Raw genomic sequence first — 22,711 nt, forward strand, 5'->3', positions numbered from 1 at the left:
CTTGTATATGAAATCGAAAATTTGTAAGATATTGTTGTACCATGGAGTTGTTGTAGAAAAGCTTATACACAGTGTAGAAATTTAGTATTCGTTTTTTTCCCAAAGAATTGTGCCTTGTCCATTGAGCGTTTCAGTTTCACAGTAAATGCTTCCCAACCAAACTAAAAAAAAGGGAAAGGAAGAGAAGTGTTCGCAATGTAAAAATTTTTAGTCCGATTTCAGTGAACACACGTATTGTAATGGAAGTACTACATATGTAAGTATACCATATAATTGGAAGGGTTTGATAAACAAAAACCGCGAGGAATAAACATAATATATCTTTATGCATCTGACATTGCGCAGCAATGCCTCCTCTTATAACAATTGTAATCTTCCTTACACGCCGCGGCAATAATAAAATGTATAAACAGCGTCGTATGTCCTAAACGTCCTCGGAAACAATTGAAACAGAAGAAAACACAGACTCGAGCGAACAGACGCGTTTGATTTTGTACAAGATTTACATACCATCCGTTGTATCGATTCGAAACCGGATATAAAAATTTTTCCATTCCCTATCGAACCAGAAAAAAAACACATATCAGATGCACATCCTCTCCAATGAAATAATCGTTTGTGCGTTATATTCTTAATTTCTGCGTGTCTGTAGCTGCTGCGTCGTAGAAAAATCTTGCTCCGTTCGAACATTGTACGCGTCTCGACCTCCCGCGACATGAACAAAGCGTAACCCGCGAATCGACAGATACAATTCGCTCCTCTATAAATAAACAAATTCCCATGGAAGAGCTAAAGAACGAATCTTCTTTTTATTATTCTACAAACGCCTGGTAAACAATGCTCATTAAATAAGGCTCCCTTATAAATACAAGTGTTAGGCATGTGTCTGCAAAATGCAAATTGTTGTTCCGTTTGCAAAACGCGTACACCTCGGTTTGAATGGTCTCTAGTCGTGTCGGGATTTGTGCTCCAAATTTCTTTGCCTCCTTGAAAAAATGCTCGTTCGCGAAATACAGTTGATCACAAGAGTATTGTCCGCTGTGGTTTCCCTGAACGCTTTTTATTGATCCTTGCCTTCGGTGACATTTTGTTTTTCTTTTTTTTCGGAGATAATTCTCTAGATCACTATATTCTACGGGACGCTTGGAAACTGGGCAAACCGAAATGGTACTGTTCGTGAAGGGTTCAATTGACGAAAACGCTTGCGCGGAGCATCTACAAATATTTTCTCAGCTTACGATGTTCGCGTGAACGTTCCTCGGGAACTAGAACGCGTGTCTGTGAACAACCGTATCTCTCTACATCGTACGATTAGTTTACCTAAACGACCAACGCGCGACTCATACAAAGTGTCCAGTAAATGGAATGACCGCGGTGAGTGAATTTTTCATTAATTCCTCGAGAAGCTGATACTCGAAAGCGTGCCGAGCTTCCCAAGCGTTCTAGGCAACGGCCACCTAACCTATATCATCGTTACTCCTGTCTCGTCGACACCACACCGTATTATTTAATTTTCCATCGCCCTCACCATATTTTTAATCGTCGTTAAAAGATAAGAAACTCTCGAATAAAAGCTAAGATAATAGATTTAGATTTATAGGTAATTCTCTGGACATCGCCCCAAGCGCACGCCAACGAATTCTTTTCCCGCGCTTTTCCCTCGTTTCCGGTGAACGAGTTCGCGCGCGCGCGCAACGGGAAGCCGTTTAAATAAATAAATAAATAAGGAAGCGAAAACGTGAGTGGAAATGATCGGCAATGGTCGTGTTAGCCGAGTTAAGGGGGCATTCTGGTTTTGAACTTTCGGAAAATCGATTTTTCTATTTATTTTGTACAGCGGGAGTGTCATTGACGTTTTTTTAATGTGTTATTTATCAGTCCTACTGTTATCTGTTCGCAGAATCAAATGTTACGTATTCATTTCACTTTTAACTATTGATTCTCTAAATGTTCTTCATTAGAAACAATAATAATAATAAAATGATATACTCATTTCACTTTTGACTATTGATCCTCATTTTCTTTCTTCATTAAAAACAGTAGTAATAATAAAATTATATATTCATTTTACATTTAACTATTGATTCTTATTTCCTTTCTTCTTCAGAAACAATAATAATAAAATTATGCGTTTATTTCACTTGCAACCACTGATTCTCATGTTTTTCATTAGAAACAATAATAATAAAATTACATATTCATCTCACTTTTAACTACTGATTCTCATTTCCTCTATTCAAAATAGAAAACCGACGCAATATTCATTTTCCTACATGAAATTAAAAGGCGTCATTCAGTCTTCGAGTCGGAACGAAGGAAGCTTGCTTTTCAACCCTTGAAACCATGGAAAAATATCGTTCAAATCCAGAATGCCACCTTAAAAGGCGCGTACTCATGACCCCGATTCCCTCGGATGAAAATTCTCGCGTACAACGTCTCTCTCTGTATATTTGCCTCGTTCTCGATCCACTGGACACCCTGCACGAGGTGTCGATCGTGCCTCGATCGTCGACGACCCGCCCTCACGCGGGGGAGAAACACACGCGAGCCTCCGACTCGGCGACCCGTCGGTTCTCCGCGACTCTCTCCCTTTTTTTTTTTACAAGACAGATTTTCATCGAAGATCGCTTACGTTAAGCTTACATTACGCGACGCTATTCGTACTCGACCGAACGAACGATCTCGTAACTCGTATTGACGACTATAATTTCTATACAAGGTGTCCCGGAAGTCTCACGCCTCGGACATCCGCGAATCCCGGACGTTGAGTCGGAGATCGAGTTTCTTTGGAACGAGATCGTGTTTTTCTTGTTCCGAATCCGTTACAACTGATCTATCAGATATTCCGTTCTTCGAGATTATCATCGACGATCAGTGATACTTCTTACAGATCGTACCTGATTATCGTTGATCGTTGATTCTTCTATTGATTATCTTAGAGGAAGATGCATTGGAATAATTCGTTGAACATTCGAATATCTTCTATTGATTTCTTTAGAGAAAGATACATTAGAATGATTCGAAACTAGTTTATTCCTCGAACACTCGAATATCTTCTACTGATTTCTTTAGAAGAAGATGCATTGGAATAATTCGTTGAACATTCGAATATCTTCTATTGATTTCTTTAGAGAAAGATACATTAGAGTGATTCGAAACTAGTTTATTCCTCGAACACTCGAATATCTTCTACTGATTTCTTTAGAAGAAGATGCATTGGAATAATTCGTTGAACACTCGTATATCCTCTCCTACTGATTTCCTTAGAAGATGCATTAGAATTATTCGAAACTAGTTTATTCCTCGAACACTCGAATATCTTCTTCTACTGATTTCCTTAGAAAAGGATGCATTGGAATAATCCAAAACTAGTTCATTCCTCGAACACTCGAGCATCCTCTGTACCGACAATTTACAGCCCGGCCCGCGAAACTCGTTGATTTCAGCGAAGGACTTCCCCGGACACCCCGTATATTTGACTATAATTTGTATGTACAATGCCTTGGGCCGGCGATCCAGACTCCCCGGTCCAAGCCGGTGAAAAGAAAAGAAAAAGAAAATCGCAGGCCGGTATGCTTTACAATCGCGTTGCGGTTCAAACGATGATTCGTGCTCGCGACCGTCGGTCCCGGCTGGATCGCGCGGGGAACACGTGGACGACGCGCGAGCACCGGAAACTCTCGGCCGAACGAAGGACAATCCGGTTCGTTTCGTCGTCTGTTGCCGATCCTCCTCGAGGATCTTCGTTTTCCTTCTTCTATATACTTCTTTCTTTTTTTTTTCTTCTTATTTTCGTTCGTCTGTCGGTTTCTTTCTTTCGTTCGTTCTTTCTTTCTTTCTTTATTCTATTCTTTCCTGCCGCCATTGCATGGCCGACGACGGACACGCTAAACTTTAGGAAGAGTTCACGGACGTCTATTGAGTCTTTTTCGCCACACCGTTCGCGTACCCGTTCGAGTGGCCGAGGGTACCGTTGCACGTCGAGCCCTCGATCACTTCCGTTTTCGACATCGCCTTCATCTTCTCCAGCTGCCTCTCAGCGTACGCTTGCTTGCCCTGTACAATTTCATAGACGATTAGCGTCATTATTGGATGATATTATAATGGAATAATGAATCAGATTTTGTTGAACATGTTTTCTACAATTGATGATTAACACTGGAACTAGCGTACCAGTCTAAATGACTGGTTTCGATTGTTTTCGCAATGATTGATATCTTAGGAGCATTGAATATTCGAAGTGATCTTGAAAATAAGCTTCACTTGAATACTATAATGCATGCCCGAAGAAACCGAACATAATCTATCGTTGCAATTTTTATAGGAATTGCATATTAATCGTATTAAATGCTAGTGTTAATATGCGATACAATCGATCACGTACCTTCGCGATGTACGCTTTCGCGTAGAAGTTCCCGAACAGCACGATGAACGAGATCATGTAGATGACAAGCGCGTACTGCATCCAGAGCGGGAAGTCGCAACCTGATCGGATCCCGTTGATCCCGAGGATCAACGCGGTGGTGAACTGTATCAGCTGGAGGATCGTCAAGTACTTCTTCCACCAGAGATATTTGGCGACGGTCGGGCCGAGCGCGGCCAGCCCGTAATACGAGTACATGAGGACGTGGATGAAGCTGTTCACCATCGCTGGCAGGAAGGCTGAAGAAAGAAAGGAAACAATAGGCCTTAACCCTTTGCACTCCAGACAAGTTTGTAATCTATCAGCAACTGCAACTAATTTTTATAGCATCTCTAGAGAAAATGAGAAATGCTGTAACATTCCTTCGATCTTTTATTTTCCTTCTTAGTAAAAAATTTGGGTAGACTCTGATTCATTAAAATATTCGATATTATAACTGGCGCAATATTGGAGCTTACAGAGTTCGAGGACGATCCTCGAAACAATTCAATGAAACAGGATTCGTAGCTGATATTTTATACAAATTCTAGATTGTACCAAAAGTCTGAATTCTATAAAAATTCCATTGTTCTATAAAAATTCTACTCCCGAAAATTCGAAGTTTGAATTCCCCTGAAAACCCACAGTCGACTGTCAGCGTCCCGCACAATGAAATCGAAGGGTATGCTTACTAGATCCACTTGGTACCCATTTGATACCGATCCACCACAGCGAGAACATGGTGGAGTGGTGGTAGACGTGAAGGAAGCTCAGTTGATTGTCCTTCTTCCGCAGGATGAAGAAGAACGTATCACAGAACTCGAGGAGTTTGCTGAAGTAGTACCACCAAACTGCATGAGCGATCTGCGAACAGGATTAATTTATTCAACAGCGAATTCCACAATACTTATAGTACTACATTCCAAAACAATTATCTCTACACAATACAAAGTGCAGAGATCTAATAAAATCAACGTGAAGAATCAAGTAATCGAGTACCTCCAATAAAATTAGGAAAAAAATGGAATTCACATGTGAACTGTGAACTATAAAAAATATTTTAAGACGTTTCACCCACCTGTAACTCGTCTGGACGCGTCACATGTCTGATCGGCTGGCAGACGTAGCTGTAATGTAACCTGGTGGACGCGACGAACAACTGAAAAGGTGAAAGATCTCCCATAGAAATCCCTCCAACGGCAACTCCGAGGTGCACAATTCAAATTGAATACATCGAAACCGCGAACCTTTCCACTACGCGCGTTCCTACCACAGAAACCGGATCAACGATATTATTCCAGCCACCGCGACCAGAGTTTCGACGCCTTCCATGAGACATCTCGCGACGACAAAGATGGAATGATAATCGAACGATCCGCGGCATTTTTTATTCGCCTGCATGTTCGCCATTTCGAATTTATTCCCACCGGGCGGAATCGGAGCAGCGACGACGGTTCCCCGCTTCAATGGCGTACGCGCGAGTCGCACTGCGTCCGCGGTAGGTACTCGGGCAACGAACGAAACGTTGTCGAGGCGAGCGGCTTCGTCATCGACGATAACACACCGTCAACGTAACTGGAACGCGATCTGATGTGAAAGTTCGCGGCCGCGATACGCTCGCTCGAGGCGAGAAAAATAATGCAAAACGATAATAAACGCGCGAGAAACATTACGCAGTGCTTTAAATTGTCGCATAATCTTATCTCGATGCACGAAACGTCGCGGAGCGTGGGTCGAACGGAGAGGAATGCTGATAGCGTCCGCGATATCGGTCGCGTGAATGGGTGATATGGAAATCGGGGACGCGACACGCGGAACATTCGGGTGAACATGTTGTTTAGGCGAACGGTGTTTACCTGAATGGCGATGTACGCGTTCAGACAGGCCATCGCGAGATTATAGGGCACCAGGGCCCAGGTCAGCTTGAAGGCCTTCCGATTTCTCATGATCTTTGGCCCGGCCCACACGATCAGCAGATACAGCATCGTGTAGATCAAAGTAGGCTTCGGCGAGTCGACCAGGAGCCATCCTCTCGTTCGCTCGTCTGATAAACCGTGCGATTAGAATGGGAGATCGGGGAGTCGGAGGTAATTGTCGAAGTTGATCTTGTTAGTTTGGAATTATTTCGGTGGACGATTAACACTAAAACTAGCAGTTCAACTTTTTCTATAGAAACTCCAAGAGCATCTGTTGAGACTTTGATTTACAATTCAGTTTGCGTAGTGCTGAATTTAATAATTTCGCAGAGAAACATCTGTTACTTTTCTAATAATTGCAAAAAGATCAGGCATGGGTCATTCGACCTGGTAGTTTTAGTGTTAATAGTTGATAATGATTGGTACTAAGAAATTTAATTTGATAGTAATATGATAGATTGAATTGATGTAACACTAGTTGTATTAATGTACAATTATATTATGAAAAATGAAGAGCAACGGGAAAATAGATTTTCATTATTTTTGAAACATATTCCTCGAACTGTACGATAAGAAATTGCAAGAACTGCAAAGCGAGCGGTAGTAAAAGGAAAGCTGTAAAAATGATCGCAAAGTATTCAAGGTTCATCGGGGATTTCATGTACAGTTCGAAATATAATTTTCATATTAATTTGTTATAGGAGCCTCCTGTGTCGGAGGATTTTTGTAAAATGTCAATTCGCTGTCTTACCGGCAAGGGATAGGGTCCAGAGGTAGTAGTCGTAAGCATCGTTTATCAAAGTCGCCGTGGAATTGAGTATGTTCGCCATTGCCTGAAACAAACACATAAGATTCTGTTTAATTGCCTCGGGGAAGGATGATCCGCGTCGAATGATTCGGCTCGATATGGAACCGCGAACGCTCACCGGGTCGAGGAAATGTAACGTTGAACTGTTGACCGGTTCCGCGACAGTGAATACGAGCTTGAACGCTTTTCCCCTTATCTACCCAGGTCGCGTGACACCTTGACCGTTTTTACTTGCCAAGCAGTTTGAAATACGTAGAACGTTTCACAACCGAGCGAGGAACGCGGATATATTGCTTTCGTATGGTCCCTTTTATCTGCTGCTTATTCATATTAATACGACTGTTACTTTCCAGTTTATTTCCGAATGGTACGCACGGTTAACGAGTGAAGTTAAATTTTATTATACCCCTAACAAGGGAACCTCCGATATTTCCTTGTTCTACTAGCTACAACTGTCAACATTCGTAGAAATTCTTAATCAACAGAGAATTCAACGGAATCAGTTATCCAACCTTTCCATGCATTTGAAATTTAAACATTTTCTTCAGAATTAAGTATTTCAGTTAGTACAGTGCATATATATCGCATAAAATGTTACCAAAAGTTAATATCTTATCCGTAATAATAATTCTTTGAGCTGATGGCAGGCTGGGGTTAACCGCGCAGCTGCCATCTTGTCGGCGCGCGGCGATCAGCCGAATCTACGAAACGTCGCTTCGTTTCATTCGCGAATGTTACTGCAAACAAGAATCTATATTAAACATTTGTATAAACTATATATTCTCCTCTGTATTATGTTGTAATTAATCAAGATCGATGAAACAATGCGACTTATAATTAATCAAGATCGATGAAATAATGCGACTTCGTGAAACGTATTTCTCTTACTACTGAAATCAGATCACTTCACCTTTCGAAACCTTTTAAATTGAAATTCGAATTTCGAGAATCTTCGTCTCAAGAATAGACAGTCGAAAATTCGAAAGCAATCGCGGAAGAAAGGCAGAACGGGCTTTCTTCGCGGTGGCGCGGGCCGCTGTCATTAGCCGCGCAGTTTAATCGCCGGGCTCTGTACCGTTATCCGGTCGTTCGTTAAAAGATGGAAACGTCATATGTAACTTTCACGTTACCGGAGTAGCTTGACGCGCTATCTCCTCGCCGTTCGCGGGCGAAACGTGTTCCGTTCGTGCGGATCTTTCGCGCGGCTCGGATTTCAAGCCTCCCTCCTCCCGGAATGTGCAACTTTCATTCGCGGTCTGGCCTCGCCGGATGATCTCCCGGTGCAAGTGCAAGTTCACGTTCCCCTCCGCCCCAAGTGCAAGCTGATCGTGCAGCGACGCGGCTGCCCGAGGACTATCACCGGAAACTTCCTTTTTCTTCGGCAAGTCCGGGTCAGATGGGGCCTCGAGATATTCCCCATGGCGCGATCGAACTTTTGAGAGGCCGATTTGTCAGCAGAAATGTGATCTCGCTTCGTGTCTTTTGATGCCTCGAAGTTTGATCGTTCCGAAGATTCACAGATCTTCAATGCCTTTGCGCTCTTCGATACTCAACAAGCGATTCTCGCGGATAATCGCTAAATAAGTGGAATCTGGAATAACTCAGCGAGCTCGTTATGAGGCGCTTGCCGGTTTCTTTCGAAAGCTGACGATTCGAAATAAGAAACTTTCTCGCGCTCAGCGTATGGGAATCTAGAACTGCGGATCATTACAAAGAGAAACAGTCTATTTCGCATTCAGAGAAAACACGTTTTGGGACTCCCCGTTTTCCGAAAATAGAGAACTGGTAGTAGTAATGATATTGCAAGGGCGGAGGGAATTAATTCTAATTAACACACCTCGACTGCCACGTCACCCGAATGTCAACTTTCTTAGTAACGTAACGAACCTAGTTTTTCCGGATACATGAGTCGACTTTGTTTCTGCTTTGTTAAGGCAACCGTTCAGAGTGCACAGAGGTTTCGATGAGCTTACTCTGTTACACGTTTGAAGTTTTCGTTTCGCAGATCGATGGAAAAACGACGACGCAGAGTTGTCCGCTATTCAAATTAAAGGGGGCAGAGCCTGGCGTTGGCTACCTAATTCCGGCTGCTTCATGCAAATGTTATGTTAATGTTCGGCGTGGCGAGTCCGAAGGACACTGATAATGAACCTTCCGGTAGTAATACGATCGTGAATCGTAGTAAAAACGGCACGTGTCGCGCCGGGTGACGCGAATATTTTAAACTCCCGTTAACTCGAGACGCTGACCGCGCGATTCCGTGTAGCGACGCCCGATTGATTTTCCTGGGTGTGACCGCCGCGATTTCGCATGTATTCGATTAAAATGAATACCCACGGAACCTGTTTCCCCGGGTGAAATCGAACCTCGCCGCGCACGGGGTGTATTTCTTCCGATTCCATCGGAACGGGGATCGACGTTGGCTCTACCATCGTTAGACTGTGAATTTTCACTCGAATCATGGTAAAATATGAACTTTGATTCTTCGTATTCTCAATATCTCATTAATCCTCGCTTTAAATTTGTTAAAGGACGCCAATCACATCGATGAACAAGCAAATTTTATTATTTCAACGTTGAACGAACCGTAATTTCTCTAAATGACGTCTACTATCACTAAATAAGAAAATGAACTTTGATACTTGGGATTCTCAATATCTCATTAATTCTCGCGTGTACTTTATTAGACGCCAATTACATCGATGAACAAGCAAATTTTATTGTTTCAACGTTGGTCATCAACGAACAGTAATTTCCCAAATTACCTCTGATATCACTAAATAAGAAATTGAACTTTGATACTTCATATTTTCAATATCTCAATGATTTTCACTTTTAATTTATTAAAGGACGCCAATCACATCGATGAACAAGCAAATTTTATCATTTCAACAAGTAAACATTAATTCTGAAAATTCTCTATAGAAACTCCAAGGGTCCATTAACACTAATCGATTTAAAATTCAGTTTTCGTATTGCTGAATCAGTTTCTTCGGTAATTTCCAGGGATCTGCGTTCTTAATAATCTTGAAGCCACCGATTGATCGCGAAGATCTGTTAATTACCGGTGCATTCATGAATCGGCGATGCGGGGAGGAAGGCGAGGCGAAACGGTACCGATTTTCACGCGTCTCGTCACGCGACTGATTTCCACGGTGAAAGTCCGATAAATCAATTCATAATCTCCGCGGAGCTCCGGGTGAAATCAACGTCGGATCAAGCCTCTTTTTCCCGTTTGTCCCGGTCGGAGCGTTGCACCACGGTTCCCCGATGGAACAGCCTACGTGGCCGCCGATGATCACGATTCACGCGAAAAATCGCGAGCCGCCGACTTTCTTTTCCGCCAACGTTTTCCGTTCCGCGAATTTTCAGCAACGATCACCGGCGGGGCCGGGCGGAAGAGGCGAAGAATGTTGCCAGGATCATTGGTAATTAATAATGTCAACGTGAAAGCACCTGCTATCGCGAAATTAGAAAGCGACGGGTAGCTTCGCGGCTGATCCTCTTCGAGGGGCAACACGCCGGCTTCTTTTTGCACGGCACTTTCATATTCAACGTTATTTCTTTTCCTTTCGTGGCCAATTAATCTTTTACACCTCGGTACTTTGTAAACCGTGCGCTTTTTATCGATTTCTACTACTACCCATGGAAATTCGACGCGTTCTGGTTGAATTCGTTTGGGATTCGCTTTGGACGTTTTCCCAATATCTTAGAATTATCTATATGCTTCTCGAAGGTAGGATAAAATTCGAGGTAAAATATTCTAAACATTCGAAGTTGCACGGTTTATCTGTAAACAAAATTTATTTTGAAACCAATTCAATCTACTGTTTTATGCTTTAACCTGTGATATTGACGATCCGCCATTTTGTCGGCCGCTAATACCCAGTTGGGCGCATCTTTCGTTAGTGTCGAATGTATTAGCGATCTAATCTAATATTCTCTTGTTCCTTCGTGCCTGTTGTTTAGTATCGTTCGAAAGTCACGTGGAGAAATATTTCAACGTGTTATCGAGGTAGTTAAAAATTGTTTCATCGCCGGGGAAGGTTACGAGCGAGTTAACGACGTTCTAACTGCTGTTAACCGTAACGATTATTCAATGATTACTCGTACGCGTTGAAATGCATTCGCGCGGAATCGTTCGGTAAATCGACAACAGGGTACCGTTTTCATTAAGGCGTCCACTTTAACTGACTGAAAGGCGATAAAATCGTTCGAGCGTCTCGGCCGTCCATTGTCGCCGCACGGGGAATGAAGTATTCGATATGAACGCCTCCAGAGAACGCTAATTGCGAGGATTCTCCGGCTGCGAATGCTCAGCCTCTCGATTCACCGTTTCTTAAGGACCGTAGGTAAATCAGCGACGAAACGACGGAAGGCTGACGCGAACGGCTTTTTCAAGCTGGAAGAGAGACGTCCGCGCGAGAGTATATTGGCTGAGGGAAGCCGTTGAATTACAGAACTGGTAAGTAGACTGTGAATTTTTGCGCTTTGCAGCGTCCGAGGATTCATGGGAACAGATGAAACTAACACTCCTTTCATTCGGGAGCGGATGGGAGGTCGCTGATCCACGAGCGACTTTTCTGAGAATTTCCCGCGTGAGAACCCCTGCGTTCTCCTCATTTTCTAAGGTCTGATAATTACTGACGATCAGATTTGTCTAAGAGACTAGTCCTCGATTGGGGAATCAGTGAGGATTAGAACTCGAGTGAAAATGGCAAATTGGAAATTTGACTCTCGATACTCAGTAAAACCACGAGGCTTCCTAGACAACAGTTCGATAGATTAATCATCAATGCCCCGTAATTCCCAAATTCCAAAGAACCTTCCAACCTTTTAACTCTTCTATTAGAATCCCTATTCCAACCATCTGCAACAAACCATCCACAAGACAGTCCTAACACCGTCGCAACCGTCATCCAACAAACATCATTAGAGAAGCAAAAGTCAGCCTATCGAAGCCATACGTACCAACCACAGAAGAAACAAAAAGCTTACACCTTGTTTCTCATTCTATACTCCAGTTACTCTCCGATCCTCAGCCAAAGATTCTCATCCTCCAATACACTCATACTTCAACTGCTCGCATAACATCGACTACTGATCTACCATGAAAATCAGCCACAAAAGACAAACAAGCTTGCTTTACATTTTGTTCCTCATTCTATACTCCAGTTACTTTCCGATCCTCAAATAGCCAAAGATTCTCACCCTCCAATACACTCACACTTCGACTACCGATCTACCGTGAAGATCAGCCTGCAAAGGAGACCCAATTCCATCCTCGTATCTGTTCTCCCCGAGCCGACCAGCTCACCGCTCTCTTACCTGATCGGTTCAGCGTACTCCGTGATGTTCAGCCTGGCGATTATCTCTGACGCGTCGTTCTCGCGGAGGGTAAAGGTAAGAGCGAAGAGCGGGTCGCGTGCACCTGTGTCCTGAGCTCGCGGGCGTCCGGCGTGCGTCAGAGGTACATGACACCGGTGCGCTGGCAGTGATTCGCGGCGATCAAGGTGAGACCCCGGTCAGGTGACGCGCACACCAGCGGCGTGTGTGATCTCTCGAGGATCCTCCCGTGTGCAGCAGTGTGCCGTTCGGTCCAGCTGGCGCGGGGCTCACTCACTCGTCGTCGGCCGGAAAAATCGTGGGCCGCGTACGGTTCGGATCGCGATACGTCGAGGTCGATGAGCAAAGTGGCAGCGCTTCGCGCCCGCCTCGCCGGTCCGCTTTATAACTTTCGTCCGAAGGTGTGCGTCCCAGGTAAGCGGCGGACGAACGGTCGGACAAGCGAATGGCCGGACGGACGAGCGGACGGACGGACGGTTTCGGGTGGTATCCGTTTGTCGGCCTGCTCAGGTGGTGGGCAGCGCGTTGTGTGCGTTCAGGTGAGCGTTCGGGGAAACGGGGCCGAATATGAGCACGGATAGCGTACTATTAGCTGGCGCGCGTGTGTACGTGCGAGGTGGTGGGATCGATCCGTGGGGATAGATCGTCCCGAATCGGCTAGGATGGGACGATCGAAAGCTACCCTTTCCACGTTTCCTTTCTTCCTTCTTTCCTCTCACCGAAACCGACGGCGGAGCCGACCTATGGGCGACCGCCGGGAATCCCCGTCGCGAGACGCTGAGGCACCCCACCCGAAGAGTGAACCCGTGGTTCCCAATGGTGATTTCAGGTTTGAGGTAGATCGGTAGTTTGGTCGATTGGGAGTTTGGTGTTTTGTAGTGTTTGGGTTTTGATTGATGGTAGATGCATCAGGAATTGAGTATCCTTAGAACTGAGCTAAATCACTTTTATTCAGACACGCTTTAAGATATTTTCCGAATAGATTATATTATATTGTTCTCAATACTTAGTAAGAAGAATCGTTTGCACTCTAGAAACTAACTGCTTCATATGCATTTCAAATGAAATGTGATAACAGGGAGTTACCCAGAAAAATTCAACAGAAATCCAAAGTACAAAGGATTAACCCTTTGCGGACGAAGATTCTTCAAAGTACACAGAACCTTCAGCAGATTAGGCGAAATTATATCTCGTATGCTGAAACAAAACTATGGAAATAACAATGTGAAAGCAAAGAAAAGAATCGTTTTATTCATATTTATCATTTACATGGGATTGTAAGCTATAACACTTATTTATTCAAGAATAAAATATAAAGCGCAGGATATCAAAATTGATTTTTTTTTACCGGTTTTTTTCAAAAAAACTGTGCGTTAAGGGGTTAATGTACAATGTAGCTTCTGTTGACGGTTTTGTACATTCCAAAGAATCTTCGTCCGCGAAGGGTTAAGATCTTAGAGATACTTCGACGGGACATTTAAGGAGGCAAGGCGGAGAACCGCTGGCTGGACCGTTTGTGTAACACCGGCTACACGACGCGACGCGACCCCGATTCCTCGCGGCTGTCCGTCGCCGAGAGGGGCAGGGGTTGGAGTGGTGGGCACACGCACGCGTCACGGGGATTCTTTTCGTGGTTTTTTCTTGTTTTCGAGCGAACGGTCCGGGGAGTTCGGTATCTGGCCCACGAGACGCGCTTCGGGGATATTGGGTCAGCGGGTCGGTGGGTTGATCTTGGGTTTAATTGGACCGGGGTTGCGATCGGGGAGACGCGCGCGGGACGGTGGGGCTCGTTGCATGGCGTCGGAATGCTTCGGGTGAAGTGAACATTGCGAGATGCTGGGAATGATGTAAAGCGAAACGGCAATTATGTGGAAAGAGGCAGTGCGGATGGTGAATGATGTCTGACTTTGATCGTGGAACGAGATAACCCTTAGCATTCCAGATTGTTAATCAGCAACTGTAACTGATTTTTATAGCATTCCTAGCGAAAATGAGAAATGCCATTTCTTCGATGTTGTATTTTCCTTAGTACGAAATTTGGATGTGTGGAACATCTGATAATTTTAGGGCAGTTTCTTTGAGATTCATTGAAATATTTAATATTATAACTGGTGCAATATTGGAATCTACAGAGTTCAAAGGGTTAACCCTTTGCACTCGAGAGGTGACTCTCAGTTACCGTTTCATTCGATATAAAAAATTACAAAGTGTCATATATAATATTAAGTTTCGTATAATGCATCAATATATGAAATATCTATATAAAATAGCTCTGTTTAATTACTTTGACAGCAAGAAACCAGCTCGTTTCCCTTTTTCCTATTAATTGAGTAATTGATAATTTAACTTAACGGACTTAACGGATTAGCTTGAAAGATACACAGATTCTTTGGTAATCGATATTTTGTTATATTGCACGTTAGAAGTGGATTTTCTTATAGATACCATAGATACTTTTAAGTGACCAAGGTAATTCAATGATTTTGGGGAGTTGTAACTAGTTACAAGCTCCACACGCATCGGAGAAAGCGTGGGACTGTTGCGTAGTCCTCTCGTCCGATCCGAGAGGCTGCGTATTCGTAGATTTTTACAGGTTCTCGAGAGTTGTCGATGATTTCTCGTTTCGACAATCAGTACTCTATTGGTTCCAGCCCGCAAGTGGGTCTCGCGAAGGAACACTTCGGTCTAATGATGCGCTTGCCTCGTTAGCTACCGGTATTCGTCTCGATAAACAGTCTTTGTGTTTGCGGTGTTTATTAACACTAGAACTACCAGATAGGTCGATTATTGGAAAAGCGCGAAGGATTTTCTGTGAACCTGTTAAATCAGTTTGTCCGGCGACACTTAAACGGTACAAGTCACGTGCAATTTCGATAAATATAACTAAAATTGTAAACGAACTAATTATTCATAGTCGATTATTCGCAAATGCCTGTGTTATTATAAATCCCTAATTTCCAAGATCTAAATGATCGAACAACAATTTTTCTAGGAACAATAGAATAAACCGGACAAACGTCCGTAAACCTAGTGTTAACTTCCGTTCGAAATACTTATGCAAATAATTTCGTTTGTTCCAACGGAACGCAAGCTGTTGGTCGTCGCAATTATGTGACAGCGAACATGTTAAATAAAAGACATTTTAATGAATTCGTTGAAGAAGCGTGGCTAAAGTTACTACGTTCAATATCCGCCAAGATGGCGTTCGATCTCGGTGCATATTCTTCGAAAAATCTAATGCACACGTTAGAATGAAAGCCGAACGCCGCTCGGTAATTGTCAATTCTACATTGCTATTGTTACTGGACTGCTCCCCGATACCGATCTCGAAATTACAAATGGATTATTCTGTTCCGGGGGACGCGTTACACGGGGCGTTCCGTCCGCGGGAATCTAATGCATCTCGCACGCCGCCATTGTTTTCAGCCGCGTGGATTGTTCCGCGCACGCCTTCATCTCCATTGAGACAATTTGTTTCGCAAGTGAACGGACAATTTCGTTTCTATCACGGCTGAGAGCAATTTCAAGATATATCGAGCCGATTCACCGTCGATAAACTTATGGAGACTGGTTTTCTAACCTCAAATTCGCCGACAAAATGGTGGCTCGCCTGTTCGTACCCTTGCTCCGTAATTATGTGACTGATCAATTAGAACAAAATCCTTTTTATTTCGTTGGAATTAGAATAAAATGAGAACAATGATCTTTATAATAGCTGCAGATCAGTATCCTTACCAAATCTCTCGAACTATTCGAACAAGCTGAAAATCATGAAACAGTTTGCATGGAATTAAATCGATTAGAATCCTTATTTTTCTCTGTTCCTGTTAAAAGAATCGATGCTCGTTTATTCAGATTGTGGAAACCGGAGATTCGATAGCAGGTAATCCGGGTACACGTCAGTGTGATCAATCAAAATCGGCGTAAACACTTAGAAAATAATATCTCTAAAATCCAGTATGCGTCGATTCGACGCGTTTTTTATCTCTTTCGTTTCCCGTATTCCCGAAATTAGAGTAAAACGAAGATAACACGCAGCACGATGTACGCACATCGTTAACGAACACTGATGACAGTGTTTAAAGCGGCGAAACAAATCAGTAACGTTAACGCCTGTCGGGCGTTCGTCGAAGGCCGACGAATAGACATAAATACGGTGTCGCGCGCCGGTACGTTTACGAGCGGCAGACGAGAAACGTAGGATAGTTATCGCGGAATGACCTAATGGAAAGCAAAACGGTACTTTAACGGAACACCGGGACAGGCACGGGAGATTCACGTCCGACAGGCTCGTCACCGAGGAAAGCTGATCTTCTCGACGATCGAGAACATGCGGCGCGACGGGTTTGGTACCGCGACCTTGACCTACATCTGAAATTCATGGGAGCACGGTGGATCTTGGGAACGCGGGATTTTCTGTGGAGACCGAAGGAAATTGATTATTGATGCATGGAATACAATATGCGAGAATTAGTGACAATTTTCTTCAGTTTCTAGAAGAGCATGTTGATATTTATCTGAAGCAGATATATTGAATAAATATTATAAGAGAAACATAATTATGTTTTATGTCTTTAGACAGAAAATTCATCGCTGCTCTCGACTCAGTTGTTTTTCTACAACTCTGTCTTAGATATTCTAACTGTAAACTTCGATGTTTCAATATTCTTTGCGTCACACTCATAGACAATAAATATTTCTGTCTAGCAAAGCCACCGCTGCGGAAGTATCAACAGATCGTCTCTCGAAGCAAACAGGATGCAAATACGGACCAAAGAGAAAGCGATGCGTGGGTACAATGTACAAAGTGGCCCCATCGGATCAGAGGCCGATTAAAACCGGTCACCGGTCCCTTAACCGTGAAAACGCGTTTCCAAATATTCGAATCGGTTTCACCGAGCGCCTTCCTCGTTCCAGTCGCCGCCGTCATCATTGCCTACTGCCGTCATCGCCTTTCACCCGCGTCGCGAGGCAAAGATTCACAATAATCATCGCTGGACTGAGAACTATCGTGCAAATTCAATGTTTCGAAAATAGAATTAGAAAACTAGAACGTGCTTCTTGATACACAGTTTATTTTATTAATTAATTATTCACCCTTTGCACTCGGTGACTGTTGATACTTGATTTGTGAAATTGTGAAATCCGATATTTAATGTTGAACTTTGTACAATGCCTTGATACGTGAAATATTGGAATCTTGTGGTTTCTGTTCGAGTTAGTCTTCGAAGACTTTAAGATTAAAGACTAGGTCGTTGAAAACTTCAAAATTAAAGACTAGGTCTTCCAAGACTTCTAGATTAAAGACTAGGTCTTCAAAGACTTCAAGATTAAAGACTAGGTTTTCGAAGACTTCAACATTGAAGACTATTTCTTCAAAACAATTAGTTTCGCCAACTATCAAACGATTTTTCATCAACGTGAGTACGTCCGAACGATTTCAAAGAGGTCTCGCTACGACGTTGGAATGCGAGGCGCGGTTTGTCGACGGTCAATGATAATTAACCGTGAAATTTATTACATTTGTGATGTGAATACCCGCCGAGCGATAACAGGATTCACGCGAGGCCCAGAAGGATGAACGGAAACAGAGAGAAATAGTCGAAGAGGAATGTAAACGGTGAAACGACGGGATGAAACGTAACTTGCTGAACGTTAGGACGATATCAGTAGCCGAACGGTGCCGTTAGGGCCATTCGGGACCGAGAGGAACGATGGGTCGTTACTATTTCTAGCTTCGAGATTTAGGTTATTGTTTATTCATGAGAAACGGCGCCCGCGGTTCAGGATCTATGGCGACGCCCCGTTGAAAACGGAACTTGTTCCTCGTGTTAGTCTGCGTTTTATTCAGTTATTTTCTCTGAATCGATGACTGTCGTCTGGTTGGAGTTATAGGTTAATTGGTAGCTGATGTATTAACTAGATGGACTGATGGTGTTCTGTTAATAACGTGTCAGATTCGTGAAGACATTCAATGTGACTTAACAAACATTAATGCTACTTGATTCATTCGGATTCAAAGTGAATGTTATTCTTCTGTAATCAATTGTTATACACTCTAGACACATTATATATATATATATATATTTTCTCTTAAGTATTTGACGCGTTAATTTATTCTTTTATAATTATTGGAAATACATTATAGGTTATTTGAAAATTTGTAATTTGAAATCTTAATTAATGAGAGTGGTAGCATTAGTTGAATGTAGTTAGAGGAACGTTGCATCGTTCAGGTGAATGTTTGAAGTAATTTCTCCTTGAGTGGAAAAATACGGGAAAGAGTATCAACGAGAGTGAAAAGTGAACGCGACTGGTAGAACAGTTTGTTGAATAATTAGAAAAAAATGGGAGGAACAGACGAATTTGCTGAATAAAACTCTCTCTCTTCCGGTGCACGCTCCTGATTCGACGACTCTCGCTTTTCCACGGATAGCTTTTCATTCATGCTAATTTCTTGACAGGTTCGTCGACAAACCGTGTATTACCGTGTTCTCGAATATCCTGCACGAAGATTGCGAGGATCATGCGATCGATCATTGAGCCACATCGCGATCGGCTCGGTCGTCTGCCGTTACGTCTGGCATACTTGCTCGCGCTCTCATAGCCACTTGTACTGTCGAAATGTTTTTTCTGTTTTCTTGTGTGAAGGTTTATTTAGTATTCTATAAAATGTGTTTTGAAATATCTTGGAATATTTGTAGAATTGTGGATAGCGAGGAGGGAACGATTCAATAATTCAGTAATTTAGTAATTCCAGAATTCTAGAATTCTAAAATTCAACAATTCTAGAATTCTACAGTTTGAAGGGACGATTCAATAATTCAATAATTCAATAACTCAGTAATTAAGTAATTGAGTAATTCAATAATTCCATAATTCCATAATTCTACAGTTCGAAGGGACGATTCAATAATTCAATAATTCCATAATTCTACAATTCAGTGATTCTACAATTCAATGATTCTACAATTCAGTGATTCTACAATTCAATGATTCTACAATTCAATGATTCTACAATTCGATAATTCTACAATTGCATAATTCTACAAATCCATAATTCTACAATTCCATAGTTCTACAATTACATAATTCTACAGTGCGAAGAAACGATTCAGTAATTCAGTAATTCCATGATTCTACAATTCTATCTAGTTCACTGAAAATTACCCAGCACTGCTATTACTATCACCATTAGAACTCCCATATTTATTAACAGTACAGCTACTAAATAGTCAAAGCGATATATCTTCAATTCCTCTTAAAAATTAGAACAGTTCCCACTAGTACCTACTCACTTACGTTCAACTTGAAAAGATACATCGATAAAAGAACAATGAAACGAATCGAGTCATTTACCTGTAAATACTTTCCGCGAAGTCCATTCGTTTCGCGAACGGTTCAACGAAACCGGACAACTACCGAGGGATCAATTCACGCAAGGAATAATATAACTGTGAATCTCTCGATCCTTTCACGAATCCCGCAACCGTCTCTCCCGATAGAGAGTAGGACGCATTAATGATGTCTCAATTACCCGGCAGAATCGCGTGTCCCTTGCACGCTATGTTGAACAACTCGATCGTAAAGTTAGTTAGCTAATGTACAACGAACCAGTGTTGTAAAACGCTCGAGCCTTCGAAGCTTCGTGACTCAGCTTTATCGCTGGAATCATCGAGCAGTCAAATGGGCTTTTATGGGTTCAGCCATAGAAACTCCAAGAGCGCGTCCATTCGGATTGCAATTGATTTATAATTCAGTTTACGTATCAAGAAACTAAGTCTTTCAGTGATATCTCAGAAGCAGCTGTTATCTTTTCAAGAATTGTAAAAGAAGAATTCAAGAAGATGTTTTGATCTATTTGATGCTAGTAGAGTTGAAGGTCGAGTTTTCGAAGCTTTGAGATTAAAGACGAGGTCTTCGAGGATGAAAGACTAGGTCTTCGAAGACTTCAAGATAAAGACTAGGTCTTCGAAGATTTTAGCATTAATGACTAGGTCTTCGAAGATTGTAGCATTAAAGACTAGGTCTTCGAAGATTGTAGCATTAAAGACTAGGTCTTCGAAGATTTTAGCATTAAAGATTAGGTTTTCGAAGATTTTAGCATTAAAGACTAGGTCTTCGAAGATTTTAGCATTAAATACTAGGTCTTCGAAGACCTGAAGATTAAAGACTAGGTCTTCGAAGACGAAAGACTATGTCTTCGAAGATGAAAACCAAAGTCTTCCAAGACTTCAACATTAAAGACTCGATTTTCGAAGACCTCAACTCATCCTTGAACTCAGCCATATTCATATCCCTCGTACACGATCAACACACAGTAAATAAACCGAACAAAGCATTTTGTGAACGTCATGCACGCGTGACCCTTTGATCTATGCAAAGCGACAGTACGGTACGCCATAGGTTAAATTTACCTTACCAACGTCGTAGGAACGGTAATCAACGGTATCAAACGTATAATAATCGTCCAACCTCTGAATGCTGATTTTTACAATATAATACTAGTGAACGTTCATGTTTCGGCGATCACGAAACGGAAGCGGAACCCGTTCGGGGCCATTTAGTGGGCCAACTGGTCCGAGCCGTTCGAACGGGACCACGTTAACCCGTTCACTGTTCTTCGAACGAAGATCACCTCGATTGGGAGACTTTTGCTTTGTTTTTTTTTCTATCTCGTCGACAGACGAGGGCAGAGAGAGAGGTGAAAAAAGGAAAAGGATCGGAGGAATCTCGCCGCGCGAGGAGAAAGCGAACCCGGTTACTCTCGCCCGCTGATGGACGAATCGGATTTCGGCTTTTTCTAGGGAAATTTAATTTTGCGAAGCACGTGTGTCATTTCTTTGGAGTTTGATATTTGAAATCGTTGGATTGGACACCATAGTGATTGATTATCAAGAAGTTCAATAGATTTATGAGGAATATGAACGAATCTTCGAGTAGAAGATGTGTTAACCTTTGACACTAGAGCTACCAGATGGGTCAGAATGATCATTCTTGATTCCTAAGAAGGAAGCTTCTCTGAGAAATCGTTTATCCTTGCCCTATGATTAATTTTTCATCTGATAGATACAACTTTGTCAGTGATGATTGGGTAAAAGAGGAAAATTCTATGTGTATTCTATATCTACAATATAATAATAATAATTATTATTATCTATATCTACACTATAATAATAATTATTATTATTATCTATATCTACACTATAATAATAACAATTATCTATATCTACAACATAATAATGATAATGGAAGAAGTTTCATTTGAACTCAAATGAATCGAGTAACATTTATGTCTGTTAAATCCTATTTGAAATGTTCACCATGAGTCACACATATTATTGTAAGGCGGTTAAGAACCTGATTTAGTAACACCAATAAAACATAAGCCGATCGAAGTCTTAATAAATAGACGGTAAGTTTTACAAGATTCGGAAAAATCAGTTTATGCTTGGTAGTTCTTGTTAGTTGAAATGCTGCTCCAATTTATTCGTTCACGCGAAGTGACACTGATATCAACGAACGAGGTATACCAACAGATAAATAATATAGTATAGAGGTATAGTAAGATAAATCATGTGTTACTAATATCTATTTGAAATTTTATTGATTAGTAGTTACTTTAAACAACTACTCATACGCGCCGAATCGTAAGATCATGGAATTAAGGACAGAGATTAGAGCCGAACGACTGAGAATTCCGTTAGAACCGAATAAAATACGTTCATCCTGGAATTTATTGTCCAATGAAATTATAAGAAACAGTATGGAAGGTCGTTGAAAGTTTCATTCTCCAGTTGACGCGAATAAGTACGTCCTTTCCGGTCAACCAATCGGAATGAAGATTATAATAGAATTTAGGAAAAACTAATATTTCCCGAGTCTTGCGAATTCGAATGAAAATACGTTTCCGTTATCAATTGTTGTATTTAAACAGAGTCAAAATTTAAAATTTATTGTCCAATGGAATTATAGGAAACAGTATGGAAGGTCATTGAAAGTTTCATTCTCCAGTTGACACGAGTGAATACGTCTTTTCCGGTCAAGGGGTTAATCGGAGTCCGCGAGGATCCTGATTACTATGATTGTTCTCGCGATGTTTGACGAATAAACTGGCCGAACGACGCTACGAGCGGAAAAGGATCAATAGGACTCGCGATCGCCCCGGGGAAACTTTCATCAGAAGACGCACGCACCTTCCATCTTCCTCTCGCGCCGCGAATTCGCGTGTAACAGGTG

At 42.2% G+C, this 22,711-nt stretch overlaps 1 protein-coding gene across 3 annotated transcripts in view; it reads right to left on the reverse strand.

The window, feature by feature from the left end:
• Positions 1-1,367: 1,367 nt before the first annotated feature.
• The window catches only part of LOC116434655 (very long chain fatty acid elongase 4), a 31,092-nt gene continuing 9,748 nt past the window's right edge, over positions 1,368-22,711 (reverse strand). The window contains exons 1-7 of one of the 3 annotated variants that reach the window (XM_031993204.2): positions 12,455-12,972; positions 7,070-7,151; positions 6,259-6,446; positions 5,481-5,561; positions 5,095-5,266; positions 4,385-4,662; positions 1,368-4,056 (exon numbers count right to left, since the gene is read on the reverse strand). In XM_031993204.2, the coding sequence (XP_031849064.1) occupies positions 3,916-4,056; positions 4,385-4,662; positions 5,095-5,266; positions 5,481-5,561; positions 6,259-6,446; positions 7,070-7,148 (939 nt within the window). In that variant the 5' untranslated portion in view covers positions 7,149-7,151; positions 12,455-12,972 and the 3' untranslated portion in view covers positions 1,368-3,915. Of the gene's footprint in view, positions 4,057-4,384; positions 4,663-5,094; positions 5,267-5,480; positions 5,562-6,258; positions 6,447-7,069; positions 7,152-7,244; positions 7,321-12,454; positions 12,973-22,711 lie in introns of those variants that run through there. The other 2 variants (XM_031993205.2, XM_031993206.2) reach the window with 2 other exon arrangements.

The sequence above is a fragment of the Nomia melanderi genome, chromosome 10 (assembly GCF_051020985.1).
Source record: "Nomia melanderi isolate GNS246 chromosome 10, iyNomMela1, whole genome shotgun sequence".
In the NCBI taxonomy this organism is placed as follows: Eukaryota; Metazoa; Arthropoda; class Insecta; order Hymenoptera; family Halictidae; genus Nomia; species Nomia melanderi.